This window comes from Hemicordylus capensis, chromosome 12 (genome assembly GCF_027244095.1).
Source record: "Hemicordylus capensis ecotype Gifberg chromosome 12, rHemCap1.1.pri, whole genome shotgun sequence".
Taxonomy (NCBI): Eukaryota; Metazoa; Chordata; class Lepidosauria; order Squamata; family Cordylidae; genus Hemicordylus; species Hemicordylus capensis.
The window spans coordinates 12800078-12827348 of record NC_069668.1 but is presented as its reverse complement, the minus strand read 5'-3'; the positions used below and the strand labels follow the sequence as shown (position 1 = coordinate 12827348).

General features: G+C 47.7%; 1 protein-coding gene across 6 annotated transcripts in view; it reads left to right on the top strand.

The window, feature by feature from the left end:
* LOC128335960 (rap1 GTPase-activating protein 2-like) overlaps window positions 1-27271 on the top strand; it is a 130944-nt gene that overhangs the window by 28935 nt on the left and 74738 nt on the right. For 4 of the 6 annotated variants that reach the window (XM_053274938.1, XM_053274941.1, XM_053274942.1 and 1 more), the window contains one exon: window positions 1250-1285. In XM_053274938.1, coding sequence (XP_053130913.1) covers window positions 1250-1285 — 36 coding nt within the window. Of the gene's footprint in view, window positions 1-1249; window positions 1286-15080; window positions 15349-27271 lie in introns of those variants that run through there. The other 2 variants (XM_053274944.1, XM_053274943.1) reach the window with 2 other exon arrangements.

Genomic DNA, 27271 nt, shown 5'->3' with positions numbered 1-27271 from the left:
TTGCATTTGTTCTTCGTGCCTGTTCTTGCGCAGCCAGTATTAAACCCTCTGTTTCTTTCTTCAAGTTGCCGTTCTTAAGCCATTGCTGCTGCTGCTGCTGCTTCTTCTTCTTTCGATTTCTATACCGCCCTTCCAAAAATGGCTCAGGGCGGTTTACAAAGAGAAATAACAAACAAATAAGATGGCTCCCTGTCCCCAAAGGGCTCTAAAAAGTCTAAAAAGAAGCATAAGATAGACCCCAGCAACAGTCACTGGAGGTCCTGTGCTGGGGGTGGATCGGGCCAGTTTCTCTCCCCCTGCTAAATAAAGAGAATCACCACATTGAAAAGTGCCTCTTTGCCCAGTCTTTATTGAGCAGCGGGAGAGCAACTGGCCCTTTCCATCCCCAGCACAGCATCCCCCCAGTGGCTGTTGCTGGTGCCTATCTCACGTTTCTTTTTTTAGATGGTGTGCCCTTTGGAGGCAGGGAGCCATCTGTAGTTATTTATTTAAACTGCTTTGGGCCTTTTGTTGAAAAGCAGTGCGTAAAACTATTTGGCGTATTCCAGCAGAATCAGAAGAGGCCTGCTCCTGACCGAGGGCTTCCCAGAGGCATCTGGTGGGGGCCACTGTAGGAATCAGGATGCTGGACGAGATGGGCCTGATCTAGCAGGGCTGTTCCTCTGTTCTAAAGAACAACAACCCCCCGCGTTTTCGAGGCTTATTGCAGAAATGACAACGGCATTTCATGTCATGCCTCAATCAGAGCGAAACTCTGGTTTCTTGTGGAAGCAGCCACGGTCCCACCCCGGCCTCCAGTCCACATTTTCATCATCACCAAATCCAAACCGCAGTTCTCCTTGGTCTCTAAATATTTCAGCAGGGCTTCTTGACGAGGACTGTAGTCTTCTTCCTCGATTCCTCCTCCCCGCCGTCCATTAGCATCCATAAAACATGCAGGCCACAGAGATTTGCGCAAACACACAGACACCCCCCCCCCCGCCTCTCAGAACCCATTAGACTTATGATGAGGAATCAGCATGTTTGCAGCAGAGATGAATGGTCCCTTTTGCTAAACGGGGCCTGCCCTGGTTTGCATTTCGATGGGGAGATGACATGTGTGAGCACTGGAAGATCTTCCCCTGAGGGGATGATGGGGCTGCTCTGGGAAGAGCCCCTGCCTGCCTGCCTGCCTGCATGATGCAGAAGGTCCCAAGTTTCCTCCCTGGCAGCATCGGTCTAATTCCATCTTTGTTCTCTTTTCTTCCAGGATTGACAAAAGCATGCTCGCCAGCCTGAAAATCAAGTAAGTCGCCCGTGTTTTCCCTCTTGTATCAACCAATCAATCGTTATTACGGTCATAGACCAGCATAAAGTGTAAGGGGTGATTACATACAATAAAAATACTTAGGGATAATAAAAGTAAGAGCACATGAAAGGTACCTGGGGAACATAAGGGCATAAAAAAGCCTAAATGGCACAAGAATTATAAAAGACATCAACAAGAGAGAGGGCATAAAAGAGGGGTGTAAAAAGATTAGAGGACCTAAGAAGATAGAAATGCAAAAAAAAAAAAGCATAAAAACTAAGTAATAAAACTAGATAATGGCCAACTTATAAAACGATAAGGGGCAGTAAGGAAAACATCTAGGGCGTGCAGCGTTGGATAAGCAAAGTGTAGAGCCCCACACTGAGTCACCAGAGGTGACTGATAGGGCCCACTGCCTACCAGCTGCCAGTGTGTTATTTATTTTATTTATTTTTTTACATTTTACATCCCGCTCTTCCTCCAAGGAGCCCAGAGTGGTGTACTGCATACTTGAGTTTCTCCTCACAACAACCCTGTGAAGTAGGTGAGGCTGAGAGAGAAGTGACTGGCCCAGAGTCACCCAGCAAGTCTCATGGCCGAGTGGGGATTTGAACTCGGGTATCCCCCGTCCTAGTCCAGCACTCTAACCACTACATCACACTGGCTAGACGCTGCCACACAGAACCTGGCAACACGATATGTGATGGCAAGGCTTAGAGTCAGAGAGCAGGAAAATTGACATGAAATTGGCTTGAGCATCCCGGATACTTGCATAGCAATGGAAGGAAGAGGGAGGTGCAAATGTGTCTGTAAAACAAACCGTGGAGGAGGGCGTGCTCAGTAGCCCCTCTGGCATCAAGTGAAGCTTTTATATCAGCATGGTCTCAAACTGCTGGAGTCCATGCGTGGTGCTCACCTGAGACATCCTTCTGTGTCCACCACTGTCTTGAGTTGCCCCTTACATAGGAACATAGGAAGCTGCCATATACTGAGTCAGACCATTGGTATATCTAGCTCAGTGTGGTCTTCACAGATTGGCAGCAGCTTCTCTAGAAGTAAGCCGAGGGAAGCCAGGTCTCCCACTTTGAGTGCCTTCCACTGGTCCCTCCGGAACAGCAGCTGTTTAGATCTGTTCTTTCCTCTGGGGCCAGAGCAGAAAGGATCCTACGGTTTCTCCGGTTGGAACGCCTTCATGCCAGTTGCATGGAAAGTTTGCTTTCTCCTAGGATTGTCTAGGATTTTAAGAATAGCAGGCTGCTTGCAGGGCATGTTAACACTGCATTCTCAAAGCAAGAAGTATACGTTGGTGGAGAAACATGTCCGTATGACATGGATCATGGTATGATGATGATATGGATCATGGAAGGCGTTTGCCTAAGGCATTTTGGAATCCTGTTGTTTCTTAATTATTTTACATAGGGACATAGGAAGCTGCCATATACTGAGTCAGACCCTTAGTCCATCTCGCTCAGCATTGTCTATTCTGACTGGCAGCAGCTTCTCCAAGGCATCAGGCAGGAGTCTCTCTGAACCCTATCTTAGAGATGCCAGGGAGGGCGGGCAACCCTTCTGCATGATAGTCGTCCCAGAGCAGCTCCATCCCCTAAGGGGGATGTCTTACAGTGCTCCCACATGTAGTCTCCCATTCAAATGCAAACCAGGGTGGACCCTGCTTAGCAAATGGGACAAGTCATGCTGTCTACCCCACTGGCAAGCTGCTGCCAGTCTGTGCAGACAATCCTGAGCGAGATGGACCAAGGGTCAGACTCTGTAGAAGGCAGCTTCCTGTATTCCTAAGAAAGAACCCCGTCCTTCCCTCTTCGATGTGGTTCTTCATTCTGCTGCTGTGTTCATCTCAGTCTGCTTGCCTGCTTTTCTCCCTCCATCGGAAGACCGGGCGATTCATCCGCTCAGCGATCCGATGAAATGCAATTGCTTTCCCTTTGAAGCAGAGTTCAGGCAGTGGCTATGTGAATCTTAAACGGTTAGCTTGACTTTCCGGGGGGCGGGGGGGTGTGTGTGTGCGCGTGCAGTGATGGTTTCATTCTCAATGAGTCGGAATATCTGCATCTGACCAGGCTGCCCCAGACTGCAGGTGGAGTCTGCGAGTAATTGGATGCTTCTCTGTACGCCAACATTCCCCGTGTGCAGAAAACGAATACATCGAGGAGAGAGTTCCAAGCACAAGGCAGGCGAAAAGGGTCCATGATGGGTGGCGGCCTACAGATAGATTTTTTGGTGGCCAACACCCAGTGGCATTCAAAGTCCAGGGCCTCCACACACCCCCTGGGGACCCCAAATCCTCTTTAGTCTGTCCCGGGTGGTGTGGTCACCGTGCCGTTGGCCCTCACTGTGCCGGGTGGCTGAACGAGCATGGTGTAGTGGTTCGAGTGCTGGACTAGGACCGGGGAGACCCGAGTTCAAATCCCCCTTCAGCCAGGAGACTTGCTGGATGTGACTCTGGGCCAGTCCCTTCTCTCTCGGCCTAGCCTACTTCACAGGGTTGTTGTGAGAGAGAAACTCAAGTATGTAGTACACCGCTCTGGGCTTCTTGGAGGAAGAGCGGGATATCAATGCAAAATAATAATAATAAAAATAAAAATAACAACAACTACACAACATGACTGGGACCTGCACCAGGCAGCCAAGTGTGACCTCTGCTTTACAGGCAGAGCGGGGAGTGGAGTAAAGAAATATGCTGGGTGGGAATGTGTTAAATTGTGTGTTGAAATATTTCCACTCATTCATAGTTGTATCCATATACCTGTTTTCCATTCTTACATTCTTGTGAGTTCAGTTGCTGTCTGTGCCTTCAGGAACCCACGTGTAAAAAAAGTGTGTGTGTGTGTGTGTAGGGGGACGATGCTTAACTTGTGTGTGTGTGTGGGGGGGGGTTCCCAAAGGCCTTTAGGCTCAGGTGCCAAAATCATCTCGGTGCACCACTGCCTCCCTCCCTCGGCACTGGCATGTGGGCTAATGGTTTCACTGACTGGTACGTGGTGTGGGGTGGTGGCATCATTAGCCCATGTGCCAGCTCTTTGCCAAGTGGGGCACAGGTGGGCGGGCTCCTCCTGCAGCCCCGGCCACATGGGTTTCTTTCCTGGTGCTGATGGGGGCGGGATGGGCAGCTGTGGAGGCAGGCGGATTGGGCCCAGCCCAACCAGGAAGCCCGTCTTCGTTGCCCCTGGTAGCCCCCTGGTCCTTCCTACCCTGGTTCTCTGTTTCTCTCTGAGAGTCAAACTGGACATTACTTTTAAAGCAGAATTAGGGCTGGTGTGTTTCTTTTTATATGTAGCCAATATTAACCAAGCCTTTGGCAGTCTGGGTCTGTGCCATGGGAGGACAGGGTACAGACTATGATGATGATGATGATAAGATAGCTGTGGGGTAAATAAATAATGATAATAATAAGTAATAATAATCTATCTATATATCTAGCTAAGGCATACCCATTGCTAATCCCATGTGTGGAAGCTCTCCCAAGAGTTCGCAAGCGAGATGCTGGTAGGGGGAGAGGAAAGCGGCAGTGCCGGCGGGTGAGGTGGAAAACAAAATGGCAGCGAGGGAGAGCAAATGGAGGCAGGCAGGGAGAGAAAGCGGTGGGGTGGGCGGGAGGGGGAAGAAAACTGCAGTGGCAGGCGGGCGGAGAAGAGAACGGCAGTGGCGGGTGGGTGGGGAAAGAAATCAGCGGTGGGTAGGGGGAACTAGAGGACCAGATGCTGTGTGCCCAGCCCAGATAGTAACAATTAATAAATAATGAATAACAAATTATTACTATTATTTATTTATTTACGTACTTACTTACTCACTCCATGGCTATTTATTATGGCTGTGGAGTAAATAAATACCAACAACAATAGTAATAGAGTAATAATGAATAAATAGCTGTGGGTAATTAATTAATTAATAGCTGTGGGGTAGCTTGGGGAGGCCGAGGGTTAACACAGCTTCACAACGTGGTCCCAATCTCTCAGTCCAATTACAAATGTCTGCATTTGGTAAGCTTGGGGTGATTCTCTGCTCCAAAGTGAATTCCCCCGCCGGTTGGTTCCCGCCAATCGTGGCCCATCTCCTGCCACTTGCTTCTCATGGGCCTTCTGCTTCCCCCGCAATGCTTCCTGCTTCCCCAAGAACAAGCTTTGCCCTTCGTTTTGACGGCTTGATGGGCTGTCGGCTGGCCCAGTGCCTCATTGCCTTTGGGGATGCCTGCCCTGCCAACCGGATTGATTCCGTCACATCCTGAAGGCCGGCTGCTGAGGAGTCGATGAGTGAAAGCAATAACTTTCCTGGCTGGAGGCGATTGCGTCTTCTCTTTCCGCTCTGACAGTCTTTTTGTGTGTGTGTGTGTGTGTGTGTGTATATATATATATGTATATATATATATGTATATATATATATAGTTCTCTCGGGCAGCTTGAAGCTGAAAACAATTTCCATCTGTTTTTACGGTTGGAGAAATGATGGAAGTTATGTGGGACAGGCAGGCTGAGCAGCGCTGGGGTGAGAATGAAGTGATGACCTCATAATAAATGGGAGTATGTGCTCAAGGAAGTGGGATACGCTAGGAGACGACTGCTATTGATCGACCACTCTTCAGCAAAAGTTCCCAAAGAACTTTTACATAGAGACATCAGAATGGATGGACCCCGGATGAAACCCTGCAAACCCCTTGCACATGTGGTCAAAAGCAGCCCAGTTCCTGGCCAGGAAGGAAGCGAAGGGCCTGGGCTGGCTCCTGGGAGGCTGGAGGAGTCTCCTCCCTCCCTGGCTGGACCAACTTCTGCTGCTTGTTTGGGGGTTTGAGGCTTCTTAATGGACGGTTTTAAAAATAATTCATTCAAGGTCCGTCATATACTAGTTATACGTTTGCTCCCCCATCCACCTGTCTGGCACTTTACAGCAAAGTGTAAAGTCATCATAGATGATGGAGCATAATTGATAAGGTCCATCATCTACGATGACTTTACACTTTGCTGTAACGTGCCAGTCAGGTGGATGGGGGAGCAAAAGGAGGAGCGAGAGAGATGTGTGGGGGCTCTGCCTGCTCCCCGTTAGAGTCATCCCTGCCTGTATTTCTCCTTCTTCTGGTTGTATTAGCCACAATTCTGCCCAACATTGAAATGATCAGTCTGCTGGTAGCATCAGTGGCAACATCAAATGGCAACTTCTGTCTGCTTCTTCCTCTACCCCACCCAGGGGCGTATCTGTGGTGGGGCAGGCAGAGCACGTGCCCCGGGCGTCACTTGAAGGGGGGCACCATTTTTAAAAATTAATTTTTTTTTTAATGGCCACTGAAAACAAAATGGCCACTGTGCATGCTGCAAGGCCCTAGAGGCCAGCGGAGGGAGGGGGAACCTTTGCAGACACCCACCACGGCCTTTAGGAAGCTCCCCAAAGGGGCTACAGGTAACTTTAAATTTTTTTTAATATAATATAAGTCACTGTACACATATTCAGTTTGGCACTATGTACAGAGAATCAGGGCTTGTGAATACTGACCTGAAGCTTATGAGCTAGGATTGTATTCATTTGCTCTTACTTTGCTTCTTGTGATAAGTGAGTTAAATGCGATGTCTTAATAATATGGCTATTAATGGTGAGTTTGTCTTTGAATCAGTGTGAAATCCTTAGTATTAAGGCCCACTGGGAGTTTCTTGCTCTCTTTCTCTCATTTTAACTGTCTTTCTGAAATACTAGAATATATTCCAAGCAGTGACACAGTTTACTCTGCATATTGTTTAATTATTTTCAGAGTATCTGGGAAAAGTCAAATTCTCCATTTATTTTTAAAACTTATGTAATAGTGATGCTACAATGCATAGTAGAGAATTAGACAGGCACTTCTGTTTAGTTTTCCAAGTACACCTCCACATAGTATTTGGGTATTTCATGAGCCCCAGCATACTGAAATTTGTAGTTTTCCAGCATTTTTTGGTCTGGCTACGTCCACTGCTAAATAGTTCTTGAAATATTAAAAGATTAATGAGCTTGACTTGTATTTTTGAGCTGATATTATGGTAAAGTCATCTGAAAGATGGGTGTCAGATGTTTGGACAGGGGGCACAATTTCAGTGCTTGCCCTAGGCGCTATTTTCCCTAGAGACGCCTCTGACCTGCAAAAATTAAAAAGAATCTCATGGTGATTGAATCTACTTTGCAAATGCCTGAAGATGAGAAGTCGGCCGTCTGTGGCAGGCAGCCAGCCAGACCCCGGCTCTTCAAGTATTTCTGAAATGCCATCAAAGGGTCATTGAATCGTGATGTCTGAAGGGAGATCCGTGGCTGTTAACCTGCGCAAATGACTTCCTCATTTGTAGAGCTGACAGTCTGCAAAGGCTTGTGTTGAAATGAGCAGCACTTTAGAGATAAAACTCCAGCCCTTTCAGCTCACAGATGTGCAGAGGAGAGCTGTGGGGAAACCGCCTGAGCAAACCCTGAAGTTCCTCTTTGGATTTCAGTTTCTCCTTTGAGGAACCATGCCATTGCTCGTCTAAATTCCGTTTCTCCTTGGCTTGACATTTCTCCTCCGGATTTCACTTTTGAGAGAGTTTGGTTCCAACACTAGAGCAAGCCTAAAGCTTAGGCTGCAAACAGACTGTAGGCAGAAGGTTCCTGGGAATTCTCCCTAGCCTTCGTTATTTATTTATTTTACATATTTTTATACCGCCCAAAACTTACGTTACATTAGGGGTGCGCACGGACCCAGGCCACACAGAGGCCCATTGCGCAGGCGTGGTGGCCTCCAAAATGGCCACCTCACTGGGGTGAAAGGCCAAAAAATGGCTGAACAGCCAATATTCTGACTGAGGATGGCGGGGGAGGGGGAGCCTCCATGGACCACCCCACCTCCTCGGTCAACTCCCCAGAGGGGGGAAGTTTAAAAAAATAAATTAACTTGTCTTTTTTTTTTTAAGCCCATGTATCTCCCTGAACTAGCCAGCGAGGGGAGGGGATTCGGTCCAGGGTCAGACTGAACAGGGGGTGGTTCAGTTCGAGCCCGAACCGTCGAACTGAACCAGTTCAACGTTGAACACGTTCGACATTGAACCTGTTTGCATATAGCCTTCATCCAAGTGCCAGGGCTAGGCCGTGGGTGGCATCCCCTCAAGCTGCCCCATTCGCTGGTCTTCCTCCTTTGCAAATTCAAGATGGCAGACCTGTGAACATTTGAGTGGGCTAACTTTTGGACCGCCTAACTGATTTGAACCAAATTTGATACAGTTGTAGGGACACCTCAGTGGCATAGTTTGTGATGATGTCGACCATCTCAATTCAAGATGGCAGATGCATAAACCTTTGAGGCACAAGTCAGTTAACATGGACCATCTAACCAATGGTGTGGATTGTAAAGATGGCATCTACCCCAATTCAAGGTGGTGGACGCATGTATGTTTGAGGTGCAAGTGGGCTAACTTGTGAACCACCTAACCAATTTGAAACAAATTTGCTACAGGGTTAGGGTTAGGGTTAGGGTTAGGGTTAGGGTCATCAAGATGGCGGACGCATGAACATTTAAGGTGCAAGTAGGAACCAGTTTGAATCGAATTTGGTACAGTTGTCGGGACACATAGGGACACCTCAAACACATAGTTTGTGATGATGTCACCCACCCCAATTCAAGACAGCAGACACAGGAATGTTTGAGGTGCAAGTGGGCTAACTTGTGAACAGCCTAACCGATTTGGACCAAATCTATTCCAATTGCGGGGATAGTGAAAGGAAAGTTGGAAGATTAGTTCTGACTCGAACAACTTGTTGCCTATTGGGATTTTGCCCATTTGGGATGTATTCATCTTGTCAGTGTGAGTTGTTGCTAGTGTGGTCATTCTTCAAGGTTCAGGTACTTTCACCCTGAATTGCTGCTGCCTGTTGGTGCTGGCAATACTAAGCTAGTTGTACCAAGGGTCTGTCTCACGATAAGGCAGCTGCTATTGTCTGCCTATCTCTGCGTTAACAGAACTTGGCTTCTGTTTTTCCTGCGTCTTTATGTACAGAAGCAACCCATGAGTGTTTTCCTACTGAAGGGTTAGGCACTGTAGCAACACGCACCTTGGAAACACCCCAAAATAGACATGGCAGATGCACTGTTGAGTTTTCATCACTCCGAGGCCGGGGGGTGGGAGGCGCGGGGACCCAGCTTGTTCCTAACTTAATAATTGCTTAGATCTCTGGCTGTAGACAGTATCTGAATTCTGCGGGGAAAGTAATCATGTGTGTGGGTGTCTCTGTCTTGCTTTCTTAAAACAACAACAGAATTTGGATGTGGAGCTCAAGCAGAGCGGCGCAATATCGGCCCTCCAGCTGCCAGACTACAACTCCCATCATCCCTAGCCACAGGGGGGCAACCGTCAGGCATGATGGGAGTTGTAGTCCCACAACTGCTGACAAACCAAAGTTGTCCAGCCCTGAGTGTGAAGGTGAATCTCCACCAAGGCTGAAGGCGAGATGAAATAGAGGGAGGGGGAACCCCATAAAAGAGATAATACCAATTATCTGGTGAATCATGGCAAGATGATTCAAGCCAATTCATGGCAAGATGCTCAGGGGTAGAGCATCTGCATTGCATGCTGAAGACCCGATCCCTGGCAGCATCTCCAGGTAGAGCAGGGAGAGACTACCTCTTTAAACCCCGAGGAGCTGCTGCCAGTCAGTGTAGACAACAATAAGCTAGCTCCCTCAGGAGCATCCTTAGCTCAGTACTAGAGCTCCTGTTTTGCATGCAGAAGGTACCATGTTCAACCCCTGGCAGCATCTCAAGGTAGGGCTGGGAAAGACTCCTGCCTGAAACCTTGGAGAGCTGCTGCCAGTCAGTGTAGGCAGTACCAAGCCAGATGGGCCAAGGGCCTGACTCAGTAGGAAGCTGCTGTAACAAAATCCTTGCTCTGTGGTTGTAGCTCACCTGGTTGTGATGAGCAGAACGTTGCAAGCAACCTTGGTTACCCTGGAGATCCGAGATGGCTTTGCAGTGATGGGCTGAGCCTTGCTGTAAAGGCCAGTGGGAACAGAAAAATGTGCAGCTGCATGCAACAGCAGTGTTTGAGGGAATTGTGGCAACGTGCATCGGAGCATATGGTGAGCGTTGTCACCGACGCAGCTTATGAAGGTAGTGGAGGACCTAGCCAAATTGTGTTTGCATGCTTATGACTTTGTAAGCTGGTACAGTATCCCAGGCTCGACATCAGGTCTTGTGCTTCCACGGCATGAACATCACGGCCCATCGAATCTCATAGGAACATAGGCAGCTGCCATCTACTGAGTCAGACCCTTGGTCCATCTAGCTCAGTATTGTCCACCCAGACTGACAGCAGCTTCTCCAAAATCTCTCTGCTGCCAGGGAGGGAACTTGGAACCTTCTGCATGTAAGCACACAGATGCTCCTCAAAGAGTGGCACCATCCTCTACGGCAGGCTTCCCCAACCTGCGCCCCTCCCGATATTGCTGAACTACAATTCCCATCACCCCTCATTATCATGGCGATTACAAACAGCAGAGGGGCTAGTGAGTCCCCTTGGAAAATGCCTCTTCTAATGCTAACCTGTCCAAGTGTCTCACCATTGATTAACTGTGTACTCCACATGCTCATTGCTTTTTAAAATAAATATCTGAATGTTTTTGCTGACACCAATTGTTTCTAAACATTTTCGTATCCATGTATGAGGCAATGAGTCAAAGGCCTTCTTGTAGTCAATCCATGCAACGCTTAGATTTGTTTTTCTTCTCTTGCAATTTTCTAAAATCCTGTTGTCAATCAGCAGCTGGTCTTTTGTGCCTCTGGTGTTTGGGCAATTTCCTTTCTGTTCAGCTGGAAGCTGTGTATTAGTAAATAAGTGTTGCATTACTTCATCTGCTTTTCTTCCAGTTAATAATTTGAACATGGTTGGCAGGCAGGTTATCGGTCTATAATTCCTTGGTACGGCATCTTTTTGCTGGGTCTTTCATTATGAGATGAACTCATTATGCAATGAGTTCTCCCACTTGTTAACCACTGTTCAATATCAACTCCTTGCAAAATGTGATTGAACTGTTTTGATAGTTGTTTATGAAGGCTTGTTAGGTATTTAAGCCAAAAGCCATGCAGTTCATCGTCGCCAGGTGCAGTCTAATATTTAATTTTCTTTGCTCTTTCACTTATTAATTCTGGTGTTATTATTAGATTTTGCATTTGTTGGTTACATTTTCTGACCTCCTTTACCCAGCCTTCTTTTTTATTATAATCGATTGGATTGTCCCATAATTTCCCCCAGAATTGCACTGTTTCTTCTTTATTTGGTGTCTATGTTTCTTGCAGTTTCTCCTTCTGGCACCCCCAAACAGGTTTAAATTTGAGCCAAACCGGGCCCCCAGTTTGAGGGTGCCCAAACCAAACATGCACAGTGTGGTTTGAATCCGGTTTGGACTCAAACTGAACCAGTCAAACTGGTTTTTCTGTACATCCCTACTATGTGCAAGGATATAGCTCGAGTTTTTCCCTGTTTTGCATGTTCAGTCCATGGCAGCATCTCCAGGGCGCTTTACAGATTAGACCCTACAACGGGGTCACGTCGTATTTCAAAAGTGTGCTTCCACACTTCCTGTGTTGTGACACTGCAGTCCCTACACAGACAGCACGGTGCCGTTCACATTTCTAGTGCCTTGTTTCTAATTTAATCGCTGCAGTATAAAGCTAGGATGTCATATATCTGGCGTTAAAAAGTTGCTATTTTTTTGGGTGGTTAGTTTCCGCGAGACTGCTCCCCCTGCTGCTTACATTTCGAAAGCCGCTTGCCTGAACACAGGCATTTTGTTGCTGTTGAGCAGCTAGTCTGGAAAGCGCCCAGGTAAAGGTAAAGTGTGCCGTTGAGTCAGTGTCAACTCCTGGCCACCACAGAGCCCTGTGGTTGACTTTGGTAGAAACCAGGAGGGGTTGACCATTGCCTCTTCCCGCTCAGTATGAAATGATGCCTTTGAGCATCTTCCTCTATCTCTGCTGCCCAGGATTGGGAAATACTCTTGACTGAGCTGGGGCCAGTCGTCTTTCTGCATCTCCAAATGCGTCCATCAATTATTGCTCCACCTGGGCATTTTCCATACAGAGCTTTTAGCTCACATCTCCTCCGGAATGGAAGGTGTGCATTCAGGTTTCGGCCAGATTGACCCCAAAGACCCTGCGAGCTCTCGGGGAGAACTCCAGGCATGATTCAGGTTTTCCATGCACGTTAGAGCATAGCCCGATTTATATACAGGGTAGAAAAATCCACTTCTTGAATTTGCAGTGAAGCCTTTGCTGTAAACTCCCGAGAAAGCCTGTGGTGTGAAAAATGCCCTGGTCATTAGAACAACAGTGATATCGCTTTGTGTAACTTTCGATTATGTAACTTTCTTTATATAATCTTAAGAGTTGGTGGAGGTGGGGAGGAAAGAAATGAGAGTGGCAGTAAGGAATAACGAAGTGTTCCAGGGGGGTTTAATAAAAAAAAGATTTCTTCACCGAATCCAGTGCATTCGGCTGTGAAACATAGCAACTAAGGAGGCTGCTTGGGTCTGTCTGTCTGTCTGAAAGTGCCATTTGGTTGTTTCTTGCTGAGTTTGTATCCCCTGACCAAGGCACTGAAATGCACCTGTCCAACCCTGGGCAAATATCCTTGCTAGGAAACCTTCTGTCCTGAATATTGTTGCCCGCTTTAAGAGTGGATCCTGTTGTATTCTAGTCTGCTTCTGCCCAGGAGATTTGTATACCTTATAAGCCAGGAACGGCAATTCTCGGTACGCTTCCCACCCCTTCAAAGTGATTGATTGGTTTTTCAAATTTGTAAACTGCCCTACACTTCCGTCTCTATGCAGTTTACCACAAAAATTCCCTGTGGCTTTTGTAGGGCCCTGTCTGTCAACCATCATGCTGGAATACTGGCAAATTTTGAGGGTCAACGTTTCTGACCCCATAACCTACACAAAACCTCCTTTAGAATCCCGCAAAAAGCAGAGTTGGAGGCTTTTCCGCCACACCAGCCTCCATCTCTCCCTCTCCCCCTTGTTGCTTTGCTTAACATCTGGGCCTGAAGAAGAGATCTGTTGAACTCAGAAGCTTATTCACAACTTGGTGACATTTTAGTTCATCCTAATGAAGGTATCGTGCTACCTAATGGCACAGCGGGGAAGCAATGGGCCCTAGAGAGCAGGAGGCTGTTGGTTCGAATCCCCGCTGGTGTATATCAGGACCACTCCTGTATTCTACCAAAGAAAACCGCATGGCTCTGTGGTCGCCAGGAGTCGACACCGACTCGACGGCACAACCTTTAATAAAGGTATCACTCTGCTTTGGCAGGAGTCAACGTGTGGCTGGTGGGGTGGATGCACACTTAGAATTAAGGGTCAGGGTGCCCATGAATTTATTTTCAAATTCAGAACTGATTCCAGTTCTTTGTCACAAAAATCCACGTCTGGTTCTGCCCCCAACTTCCTTCCTTCCATCAGCCTACTTGGGAGGCTAGGGGCCTTCCTTGTTCTTATTGTTACATTGGAATTGGAAACTTTTGCACATCGGAACATCGCAAGTGGCTGAGTCAAGCCATTGGTCCAGCTCGCTCAATAATGTCTGCACGAACTGGCAGCAGCTTCTCCAAAGCAAGCAGGAGTCGCTCCCGGCCCTATCTGGAGATGCCAAGGAGGGAACCTGGAAGCATCTGCATGCAGATGCTCTTCCCAGAGCGGCCCCATCCCCGAAGGGGGATATCTTACAGTGCTCACACATAGGGAAGCTCTTCACAGGCACGTGCCAAAGCGGGCTAAGGAAGCCCAGCCCAGTTTTGCACGTGCGTGTGTACCACCGGGATCGGGACTGATCCCAGCGGCAAACCCGCCTCCAGAGCCACCCTCCAAAATGAGGTTCGGAGATCAAGTGTCTGATCATCGGCCAGCTGCGGGTGATTGCAGCCTCAGCAGGCAGACTGAGGCGATCTCGGGGAGGGGAGGGGGGATTCCCATAATGCACTGCACTCTCCTCAAGGGGAGGAGAGCTGGTCTTGTGGGAGCAAGCATGACTTGCTACCCCTTGGCTAAGCAGGGTCCACCCTGGTTGCATTTGAATGGGAGACTAGAAGTGTGAGCCCTGGAAGAGAGTCCCCTCAGGGGATGGAGCCACTCTGGGAAGAGCATCTAGGTTCCCAGTTCCCTGCCTGGCAGCATCTCCAAGATGGGGCTGAGAGAGACTCCTGCCTGCAACCTTGGGGAAGCTGCTGCCAGTCTGGGAAGACAATACTGAGCTAGATGGACCAAGGGTCTGACTCAGTAGATGGCAGCTTCCTAGGTTCCTCGCGCAGAGCATTATTTGAGCTCCGGGGGGCGGGTTGATACAGGGTGAAACGTCCTGGCACCCAAACCCTCAGAGCCACCAGCAGCAGCCAGTAGGCATCTGGGTGAGCGACTTGCCCGCCGAAGAGAAGTCTGACACTCGTCTGTGGGGAGGTAAGCTCTTTAGGGCTTCCTCCCTGCTAACCCTCTTGCCTTTTCTCGCTGCGCATGAGAAAGGGCTCGTCTCCCATGCAAATGCAAACCAGGGCATAACCTGCTTAGCAAGGGGGGTAATTCATACTTGCTACCACAAGACCAGCTCTCCTTCCTGCAAATCACGAGATCTTTTGACTGACTGTCCCTGAGTTCCATAGCCAATTATATCCAGTTTTTGTTTTTGTTTTAAGTGGATTCAGTCATCTGCATCTAACACATCTGAGCCGGGCACTCGCTCCCCTTTCTTTTTTTAAACACTTTAATTTGGTTTTCATTAGTTCCTATGGTAACCACGAGTGTGTCTGTGGAGGGTTTTGAAATTAAGAGAAAATGAGTGCATATTCTAGAATGAGGGCATTGCCGGAGAAAGGAGCCGAGAGAGAGACTTGCCTGGATAAGTTGGCAGTCTGGCTGATTGGATTTCTCTAACAATGAAAGGAAAAGGTGTAGGGATTTATCTGCAGTTGTAACTAGAGAGGTACCCCTGGGGCAGGAGATACCTTGCGGTGGCTTCCCTTCCTAACTCTCTGACCTGACCGGAAAAGCCTCAAATTGTGCGCTATGCAGAAGCAGCTCTGGTAAGTTGGCTTGTTTTTGCTTGTCTTGTCTTGTCTGTGTTGTTTTATCTGGCCCAACTAAAACAAAAGAAAAGACCAAACGATTGTGTGTGAATAACCCTTTGGTGTGTGAAGATAGATTGAACTCGGGTCGGTCTTAAAGGGTTAGACCATCTCCATTTTAAAGCCCATTCCGAGGGAGGTCTTACAGGGACAGTCCATCTTCTTAGAGGGTGTGAGGCTGGAAGGCACCTGTGTCTCAGACTCATCAAGCATCCCTGAGCACATTGAGGAGAGGCACCTGCTTGCAAACCAGCAGAGGGCAGAGCAGTCAGGAGGGAGACGAAAAGGAGCCCCTTCAGAGTGGGAAGAGGCTGGAATTTCCAGGACACAAGAAGCAAGCGGCCTGTGGGTGAAGAGGAAGGCCTACCTGGGTGTCGCTTGAGAGGCAAGTTCTGCGTGGGGCCCACCAGTAATGGGAGTCAGCTTGCAAGGGCCAAGAGAAGAAAATCCCTTGGAAGGCTGAAGGGGTTCTCTGTTGAAGGTTCACTGGGCCCTTCAAGGGCTGTAGATTAAAAAGGGAGTAAGCCTTTGTCGAGTGTAGTCCCTCTAGACCAGGGGTTCTCAACGTTGGTCTCCAGATGTTATTGGACTTCAATTCCCATAATCCCCAGCCACGGTGGCCTTTGGTTGGGGATTATGGGAGCTGAAGTCCAATAACATCTAGGGATCCAACATGGAGAATCCCTGCTCTAGAAGAACACCTCAAAACCAGAAGAGAGATAAGGACATCAGGCAGGGGTTCCCAGCTGGTGGTCCTCCAGATGTTGCTGGACTACAACTCCCTTTGTCCCCAGCTACAATTGATTGTGACTGGAGATGATGGGGGTTGTAGTCCAGCAACATCTGGAGGACCACAGGTTTGGAAGGGGGATAGTTTTGTTGTATTTTCAAATAATAATTGGTGGATTAATCTGATGGTCTGAGACTCCTTTCTGCCGAGGCTTTTTGCAAGCTCAAGGAAACATCAGTCCTTATGCTGTTGAACTCCCCCCTTGTGGGGAGGAGGTTGCAACATGGTCCTGTGGTCTGAGGTTTTGTGAGGCCTTTTGGAGGCATGTGGTGCATCTCTGCTGCCTCGGCTTGTCCAATCTGCTGGCTCTTGAGGCCTTGTGAGCCCCTGAGTTTTGTGCGGCCTTGTGAGCCCCTTAGCTTCTCACATGTACACAACACACACAGAGTCCCGCTTCAAGCCCGTGATTTGTTTGCTGGCTGGGAGCGGATGAGGAATTATGTACCCGCACTTCCTTGTCCTGAGCACGCCCCCTGCATTGGGAGCCATGTGAAATTGGCACAACGGTGCGATCCCCGATTTGTGATGGTGAACGGTGCAATCCCCGATTCGTGAGGGGGACCAGGGATTGTGCAACAGTGATCCATTGGCACAACGGTGATCCGTAGCCGTAATGGGGATCCTGCATCAAGATCTGGTGACATTGATGCGACGGTGGGGTTGCTGGGCCATCGACAAGCCCCTTATCGTGAGGGGGCTCAGAAGGGGTCATCTTTGGTGCAACAAACCTCCTGAAGGGGCTCCAAAAAGCAAAGTCAGGGAAGTGGGTTTGAAGGAGAAGTGAGACCAGCTTAGCACGTCTCGGAACGTTCAGGAAGCGAAAGCACCAAAAGGGAAGAGCAAACCTGCGACTTGGCATTTGAAATGAGCCTTCACCGCAAATTCCACCCTAGCGATGTGGAGGGCCGTTCTCCCCCTGGCTTCAGTTTCACACTTGCTTATGTATTTCTTCTGCATGTCGGCACCTTTTGGAAAGTAGCTGAGCACCTTCCACAGGGGCCGAGATGCAGCCAGCAGCAGGGATATCAGAAAAATATCTGGGGCTGTGAATTCCAGAACAGTACAGTACATGACTGTACCTGGGTTCGTTTTAAAAGTGAGCCTGGATACGGGCCCTTCAGATGCATGGTATAGATAGGAAATGTACTGCTGTACCTGTGTACTGTGCACACTCGTACGAGCGGTCAAAGGGAGGAGAGCTGGCCTTGTGGTAGCAAACATCAGTTGTCCTCTTTGCTGAGCAGGGTCTGCTCTGGTTTGCATTTGAATGGGGGACTATATGTGAGCGCTGGAAGAACTTCCCTTTAGGGGATGGGGCTGCTCTGGGAAGAGCAGAAGGTTCCCAGGTCCCTCCCTGGAAGCATCTCCAAGAGAGGGCTGAGAGAGACTCCTGCCTGCCACCTTGGAGAAGCCGCTGCCAGTCTGTGAAGACAATCCTGAGCTAGATGCAGCAACGGTCCGACTTGGTAGATGGCAGCTCCCTATATCCTTATGTAACATGTGAATGGCTGCTCCTGGAGAATTCCTGCCCGCCCCCAATATGTTTTCAGCTCTGCCCCCCACCCCACAAGATCCCCATTAAAATAAGTCTCCCAGGATTGCTTTCAACAGCCACTTTGAGATTGGTGCTGACCGAGATGCTGAGTCACCTGTTCCAGTGACTCAGGTTGCCTGTTTGCATACAGACCGCTTCAGGCCGCAGGGCCCACTAGAGGGCGCCTTTGCCACAGCAATTTTGCAGAGCTTGGAGGAGTTCAAACTTGAATGGCTCCTTTGCTTTGGTGCTATTTTTAGCTGCTCTTGTTTGCTAACAGGTCAAAGGGCTGATGGATATCCTGCAGAGAACTTGTAGAAATTCTCTGGCCGAGGTTGTGTTGATAGTGGGTAAATACACCTGTATTTACCCAAATTGAGGATGACCCGAATAAGACGACGCCCTTAAGAAATAGAGGTTATATTCAGATTATGCTTGCATTTACTTGAAAGGGACAGGACTCTGAATTTGAGAGAACTGAATTTAAGATTTCTAATATTAAGAACCTTGGGGAAAACCTACTCTGGGATTCAGGTCAGTACAGTACCGTACAGTTACCACCTTAAGTGGCGCAGCGGGTTAATGCTTGACTAACAAGCGGAAGGTTGCCGGTTCCAATCCCCACTGGTATGAGAAACCCCTATATCGGGCAGCAGCGATCTAGGAAGATGCGGAAAGGCATCATCTCATACAGCGCGCGGGAGGAGGCCATGGTCAACCCCTCCTGTATTCTACCAAAGACAACCACAGGGCTCTGTGGGCAGGGCCAGGAGTTGAAATCGACTTGATGGCACACTTTACTTTTACAGTACAGTTAGACTTGCACTGAGATGACCAAGTTGCAGGTTGTAGCAGTTTCCTGCACTGAGAGGAGAAGACTGCTAAGGTCCCTTCTAGCTCTAAAACGCTGTGATTCTATTCTGTGAGTCTTCAAGCCATTCTTGGACGTGGCTCCGAACAAACAGAAATGCTAAGGAGGTACGGATGTTATAGTAAAAAATAAAAGAGCATGGTACTCACTGGAACAGGACATGAGGAAAGAGGTGGATGTCCTGTATTGTACTTTGTGTTTTGTTTTTGCATTGCGATTTGTCGTGTTTTCTGAGTGTTTACTGGATTTTTAAAAAATGTTGTGTTGTGAGCTGCCCAGAGAACAATTTGTTATGGGACGGCTAACAAAGGTTGTAGTTGTTGTTATGGATGCACAAGCTTTTTATAGTATTTTCAGGCACGAAACACCCTAAAAAATCCAGGGTTGATAAAAATAGATGATTGGTTTTAAATTTTTTAAAAATCCAATTTCTATTTAAATTGGATTTATTTAAATTTATATTGGTGGTTTTTTAAATTAAAAAAATCATAAATAACCTAGTCAAAGATGTTGTCATGAATATTAATCATAATTCTATTCTGGGAACATGTTAACAGCAGTATATGGGCGTGAGAGATAACAGACCTGATCAATCCTATTCTGTGTACATGCAGCACACACAGAGAAAGTGGAGTTCTTCCTCCCCAACCCTCAAGTGCAAAGACAAAAAAGGACGATGAATGAACAGTGGATTTGTGGGGTTGGAGTAGATCAGAGCAAGGAAAAGGGGTCTGGATATAAATGCAACAGGTGCAGAGGGGAGGGGAATAGAAAGTAAGCCAAACATTTTCATGCAGTCCTGAACAAACCTTTTCTGAGTGTATACTCCATTGAAGAAGGGGAATGCCTATCATCACCACAGGCCATAAGAGAGACCCGATCTGGGAATATTTTAATGAAGTCCCTGCCCCTGTGGATAAGGCGGGCAAGTGTGCGAAATGCCAACAGTGCAACAACGTTGGTCGTGTTTCGTTCGGGCAGTTGTTCGAATGAAACAGCATTATGAGAGGTGTGTGCCTATTATAATGGGTACCTACCTTCTAAAAATGAAACCTACATCTATCTCTAAATATGTATTAAGGTTCTTATTTATTTGTGTTTTGTTTTAACATATTTTTATACTGCCCCAAACTTGCATATTAGACAATAGTACTGTGCTTTTAAAGAAAATTATGAAAAAATAGAATCTTCCTGACGAGTAATTTAAATTGTGATCGAAGTCATTAAAATGGAGTCCTTCTGTGAAGTGATTTAAATTGATTGGAATGGATTTAAATCCAATCCACGCTGCCAAAACCCGACCCTGAAAATGAGCAGATGCTAAATCACCTAATTTTTTATTTTTATTTAATAAAACGAAACCCAGCCAGATTTTTTTTCCTTTTTTGCCACTAGATGGGGCTACAGACATGCAAACGGTATAGCACACCTAGCTGAGATGCTTCAGGAGAAGGGGGTGTTATGTAGTGGGCTGCCTTGGTTAAAGAGAGGTGCCTGACTGGTCTGTAACTGAGGAATTAATTCAATTTAGATGGGTTTGCATATTGCAAATATTTGCAAATATATGCAAATAGCATAGAAGGAAGAAGCATGTTTCCTTTTGGGGTGGGGCTGATGCTAGAGGTAAAAGATATGGCTTCCATCCAGAAGGTCCCAGGTTCAATATCTGGCATCTCCAGCTCCGCCCCCCCCCCACCTTTTTCTTTCATTTGGGACCTTCTGGATGATTCCAGATGAAGAGCCGGATGGTCCCAATGGGAGACCCTGATTCCCCATCAGGTTCTGCAACTGGGACCATCCAGAAGGGTCCCAGATGAAGCCAGATATTGAGAGTTACTGTCAGTCAGAAAAGGCAGTACTAGGCTGGTTTGACATGGTGCTCATATTGTACCATATCAAACTAGTGGTTTGACAGAGTACACACCGCTTCATATGTTCATCAGGAGTAGCCAGAGCTCCGCCTTATGGGACTTCCTGGCCCCCAAACCCCACCACCCCAACCGGCTCTATGACGGAGCTGGTAATCATCTGGGTGGCTGATCTGGCCTCCCAGGGAGGGCTTCCTGACCGTCTGCAGGAAGAGTGGGTCAGGCCCCTTTTAGGCTCTTCACACTGCTCGTGTGAAGAGCCTCTTTGATCCCTGTCCGAAGACTGGGTACCATGTGAGGGTCAGCACTGCTAATGACGACCCCTGGCCTTTCCTCACAACTCTGTTTCTGTTCCCACAGTTCTGTGGAATGGGTCCAGCATTCCCAGCCATGACTTGTACCCATGTCTCGGGCAAAGGTTTAGTGTTTTTTGTAGACCAACATTTTGTACAGTGTGGACATTATAGCATTGTCACCCTGGTTGCATTTGAATGGGAGACGATGTGTGAGCACTGTAAGATCTTCCCCTCAGGGGATAATGGGGCCGCTCTGGGAAGAGCATCTAGGCTCCAAGTTCTCTCCTCCCTGGCAGCATCTCCAAGATCGGGCTGAGAGAGACTCCTGCCTGCGACCTTGGAGAAGCCTCTGCCGCCAGTCTGGGTAGACAATCCTGAGCTAGATGGACCAAGGGTCTGACTCAGTATATGGCAGCTTCCTGTGTTCCTAGGTCTGCTTGATAGGCATCTGGTGGACCACTGTGTGAAACAGGATGCTGGACTAGACGGGCCTTGGGCCTGATCCAGCAGGGCTGTTCCTATGTTCTTATGTAAGTGATCCTTACAAAAGGGGGAGTCTGGGCCATTGAAGCCCTCATATTTCAACTATTCTGAGATCCAGCCCAAAAGGTTCATGTTGTACATCCTTTGCATGGTCTTGTTTTAGAGCTGGTCATGTGGGAGCAGGCCCTTTGCTAAGCAGGGTACTCCCTGGTTTGCATCTGAATGGGAGACTACATGTGAGCACTGTAAGATATCCGCCTTAGGGGAGTTAGCTGTATTTACAGAAATCCTTGTGTTCCGCTCAAAACAAAACCAAGGCTAGGCTTAACGACACCGGGAAGAAATAGGCCTTCTCTTTCCAGTTCTCCCAGCACACCATGGTGTCCTTGAGATGCAAATCTGAGTCGGTTCCTGCTCAGTGGAATGTCTGCCGTTTGAACACCCTGCCATCAAACCCACGTCTTTTAGCGAGACGAGCCACCAAGCGGCACCAGCTGAAGGGGCGCCGAAGAGGACAGGAGTGTTATTTAAGGATCGGCAGCTGTGTCTGGAACAGTGAGGAGCCTTTTAATTGCCTGGTGCTGGGTAGCAGCTTGACATCTTGTTGCCTCAACAGATTACAAGTTCCTCCTGAAGGCTGTTAATCAGGCTTGCTCAACGGAGCCCTCTTTTGAGCGGCAGCTATTACGGGGTCATCGACAATAACAAAGAGGCCATGACACAGTCACAGGCCAATCCTCCCTTGTGCTCCAATCTCTCTTCTCTCTGATATGGCTTCCCGATAGATTTTGGGTTCCAAATTGAAGTCTAATGCACTGTAGTGATAGTCCGGCTTGCTGGGAGGACTAGGCCTCACTTAGAGCAACTGCTGGGCCTTTCCTAGAAAGAAAAAAAATAAGCCTGGGAAGTTTGAATCAAAGTGACCAATCCAGAAGACTGAGTGGGGATTTCTGGCTCAGCCATCAGCAGAAGCGTTGGCTTGTTAGTCCCAGAAGGGCCCTGGGGAAGTAGGACCGTTCTTACCCCTGGACTTTCGGGCCAAAGTCCAGGGCCTCCACACCCCCTGGGGGCCCCCAAATCCTTTTTAGTCTGTCCTTGGCAGAGCCTCCTCGGGCTCTGCCTCTGGTAGGAGTAACACACACAGTTAAACCTGTTCCATTAGCCCTCTTCAAATATTAAGGTGTACCTGTGCACAGGTATGCACACGTGTGTATATTTCTGTGTGCATGTTTCAGTGAAATGCACTAAAACATAGTTCCATTTGAGCAGGCCCCCTCAAATGCAAGAAATGACCAATGGTACATGTATGTATGTATGTATGTTTGTATTTATTGTTAAATTTATATACCATCTTTCATTAAAACATAACGGTCATTGAACATAACGGGTGGATTTATGGCATGGGGTCGTAGAGCACTAGGTCCCAAGTTAGCTGGTCTTGAGGTAGCAAGCATGCCTTGTCCTCATAGCTAAGCAGGGTCTGCCCTGCTTTGCGTTTGAATGGGAGACTACATGTGAGCGCTGCAAGAGATTCCCCTCAGGGGATGGAGCCGCTCTGGGAAGAGCAGAAGGTTCCAAGTTCCCTCCCTGGCGGCATCTCCAAGATAGGGCTGTGACAGACTCCTGCCTGCAACCTCGGAGAAGCCGCTTCCAGTCTGTGTAGGCAATACTGAGCGAGATGGACCAAGGGTCTGACTTAGTATATGGCAGCTTCTGATGTTCCTAACTCCAGGTAGGGTTGGGAAAGACTCCTGCTCTTGAGGAGACTTACAGCTTATTTCCTTGGAGAGCTGCTGCCAGTCAGTGCAGACAGTACTGAACTAGATGGCTGAAGGGTATGACTCAGTAAAAGGCAGCTTCCTGTGTTCCTACATTCAGGTCTGTTCATGCATATATAGTATGTATATGCATTGTGTGTACATTGAACCTAAATGAGTGAACAGGCTGGTGCATTGAGCCGTTGAAAGGAAAGAATATGGCCCTGTTTCTCTGCTACGTTTTGCTGCTGCTCTCTCTGTCTGTCTGTCTGTCTGTCTCTCTCTCTCTCTCTCCTCCCCCCTTTCTTATTTATAGTTCAGTTTCTGCATCATCTTTCATCTAATTCATCCCAAGGCCGTTTACAAAAGTTAATCCAATGGAATGCCATAAGACCACATGAAAATGTTGTTTTTCTTAATTGAAAATTAAGGCCATTCTTGTTGGTTTCGTCTGCTCTTTTATTCCCGAGAGCTCCTTAACTACCTGGCTGTGAGTCACCTCAAAATCCAGGTGCCCTGGGAGGTGCTGCCGAAATATAACCCGTAAATAAATCCAGGCCGAGTTGGATTTGCAGACAAGCGGGGAGGCGGCACGGCGCAGAAGAAGACGATTGTTCCTCAAAAGGCGGAAAGGTCAACAGTGGAACAAAGACTGCAAAATTGGGGGGGGGGGTCTGTGCAGACAGAAGGATAGTTCCCTTCAGCTAAAGGTTAAAGCATAAAATGAAAGTGCGGGGGGTGGGTGGGTGGGATGACGACCCACCATTCCACAGTTAACGTAAGTAGGTGGAACGGTTTCCTGTTCAGGATGGCAGGGAAGCGGCCTGCATATTAAGGTCATGAAACATTTATTTATTTTTTAATCAAAAGGGGTCAAAATGGTTAGGGACTGAAGGGCAAATGATTTCACAAAATATGCCCCTTGCTCACTTTTATCACCACTCGTTCGTGGTTTGGGCATGGGTGATGGAGCCGAAGGGGCCAGTTTGGGGTGGTGGTTGCTTAAAAAAAAAAAAAATGGCAGGCTGACCACCATTGTGGGTCTTTGGGGGTGCTACTGCAGGGGGGCGGTCTCCTGATGTTCTCCTTTCCCCGTCAGCCTTCCCGTGTGGTGGCCACAGCCATTTTGTCAGCCACCATGCATGCCCACCAGTGGCCATGCATGCTCACGGCCACTGGTGGGCATGCATGCTCGATGGCCACACATGCTCAGTGGGGTCCAACCATGCAGATGGCCAGTTGGCATGTGCAGCGGCCTCCAAAATGGCCACCGCAGAGCTAGAAAGGGGCCAGAAATGACCAGGGGGAGCGGAAACATCAGACCACCTCCCACGGCTGCAGCAGCACCCCCTCAGCCCTGCTATGGTGTTTCTTTTGTTTAAAAATTTCTTTCCCCCCCTCCCCGAGCTGGGCCTGAACCAGTTTGGACTAGAGCCAGACCGAGCCCAGATCTAATGTGCACAGAACCAGACTTGACCCAGTTCGGTTTGAGTCTGGTTCTACTTGAACTGAATCGGATTTTCCAGTTCTGTGCACATCCCCAATGGGTGGCACAATTGCCCTCTTTTCTTCTTACTCAGGAGGCACAAGAATGAGGGAAGGAGTCTTTCATGCTCATTTGACTTCAGATGTCATCATGTAGCCAAATCCTGTTGACTGCATCATGCTGTTATGACGCCAAAACAGAGTGAAGACTTGAAGTGAACCAGGTTTTTTTTTGTGCACACCTTGCTATCTAGGGGGAGGAAGTTAAAAATCAAAGCAAAAGGTATCCACCAGCAGGGGGTGTTTTGTCTCAGCCTAACGTAATCCCAGTGAATGCGATATCAGAAGAGTGGTTGCAGCTCCTATGGCTTCTTCCATCTATCTACATAAGAATAGAGGCTAAATAAGTTATTGGGCATAATAGCTCAGCTGCACGGAAAGTTCCCTCAATCAGGCTTTTTTAGTGACATTAATGGCAAAATGATTTACCTCCCGATTCCTTCGCAAAATGAAGCGGAACTGCTCTGTCATAACGTTTTATTTCCTCCACTCATTGAATTTTGTTTCATTTAATGCTGAGCTCTTGGAAGTCTTGTTCATCTTGCAGATGGACAATACTGCACTGTTCAATGGGCAGCGTTCCCAAGTGTCAGCAGGTCACAAGTCGGTCTAGACAAAATGTCAATTAGGGCTGAGCTTCTGCAAGACCCCCCCCCCCCCGGCAAAGTGTGCCTTCCATTTTGATAATAATTTCAGGTGTCCCGAGGAACGGCAAAAACGTGCTTCCATTCCGAGTGAGGGCAGGAAACATTGCCCTTGCTCAGCATTGGCTTGATGGTGTCATAATGTAGCCAGGACTGATTGTGTATGTGATGTGGTGATGTTATGTTGATGACACGATTCTCAGTTGACTGGAACATGCAACTGGCAAGAAGAAAGGTCCTATATATCATTTATTGGTACAGGAGGGACCTCCATATAGCTATTAAGAGGGGTAGTGAACAGAATTAAAACAGTGTTTAAAAAGCAAGCCTTGAGGACCACAGACTCTTTTTTTGTCTGGATTGAAAATGTTCACCCACAAACAATCCGCTTTGTCCTAATCAAGAGAGTACAGAAGAATCTGTAGGGACAGCAAACCACAGAGCAGGGGAGAAAAGGATAAGAGAGAATGGATGTGAGAAAATGCTCTTTCAGGCTATATGGCTCTTCCTTCCGGGTTTTCAGATCATTTTTATACTCCACATAATGGATCCTAGCAGATTTTCTCTCCCACCATGATATTGGGGATTTGGGGGTGTGTGTGAAGACACTTTTAAATATTTCATCCCTTTCAAATTTATTTAGCCATTCTGTCTCCCTTGTAAAGTGTGTTTTCCTTCCGCACAGCCTTGTGTAAACACACATTATTTAGTTAATGGTTGAAAGTGCAGGAATGGTGGAACACATGTCATTGTTAATAATTAGCTGGCAGATGGGGGAAATGTTGCATTTATTGATCCCGCCTTGGGAGTCCACTCAAATTTGAGATGCAATCTTTAAAAAATAAATTAAACTCTCTCTCTTGCAAGTAACTGTTCAATAACGGGAGGAGGAACATGTAGGGGGTGAAATGTGGCGTTATTGGAGGCATGGCTGAAAGTGAGATGTTTTGAGGTCATTCACACATACTGTTGCCCAGAACAAAACTCATTCTGCGCGTCCATTCTGAGTCCGGTTCGGACAAAACCGGTGTTTTGGGCACATCCCTATAATTTTGAGTGACTCGTTATACACCATTCCAGCACCACTGATCAGGGTATGTATTTTGCTTGGCTTGGGGCGTGAGAAGAGGGCAGCCATATCCAGTTGTCACCAACCCAATCAAATCACATGGATTCTCTGTGATTCAGGCTCTAGTGGTAACTGAAAGCTTGGCCAGCAGCAAGTCAATGCTGGCCATCCTGTGGCCACCAGCTGGCATTTCCAGATATCTCAGTTTCTAGGCAACTGGGACCTTGAAAGAAAATGCCACTCTCTGAGCATTCTCCAAGCAATGGCCTCTAATTGCCTTTGGAAAAATTGTCATTGTCCTTCTGCAATTAAAGGTGGTGTTTCATTGCAGAACATGGGTCTTTGAAGCATAAATGTCAAGATTTCTTTTCTAACAGACTCCCTTGCACAGCAAATGAAGTGATGTTCCCTAAAGGTCACATAAAGGGAGAGAGAGAGTATATGTCTCTGCATATGCATACCAGTAATTTTAAGCCTACAGGCCGCATGTCCTTCAGGCGTTCTCTTCCGCCAGATCTTATTCAGATGTGAAAAGTCAAAGAGTCATTTATCTTCCACAGCCCAGCAGTCTCTGCGTTGCTCTGTGCTGAAGTTGAGTTTTCTGAGAAAATTCTCCAGTGATTCTTGGCGGGAGGAACCCTGAAATTCAAATTCCAGTTTGGAGAACTTTGGGGAGGAGATCATGTTCGGTGCATCTTGAATTGCGTGTGGGCCAAATGTCACCTTAGTGAATAGTGTTTGGGGTAATCTTTTCTAATCTACAAGCACTCTGTGTTCGGATTTTTCTAGTAATCACGAGGACATGTGCGTTAAACCCTATAGAACCGCTGCCAGTCAGGCAGTCCTGAGCCGGATGGACCAAGGACTCAGTATGTGGCACTTTCCTGGGTATCCCAAGATAGGTCTTCCTGTGTATCTCTGGCAGATCCTGTCATTACCAAAACACCACCATCTGGGTTGTGGGGTGGGTTTCCAGGTCTGTCACCGGAGGCGGATTAAGCTTTTTCCCACCTGTAGGCAACCA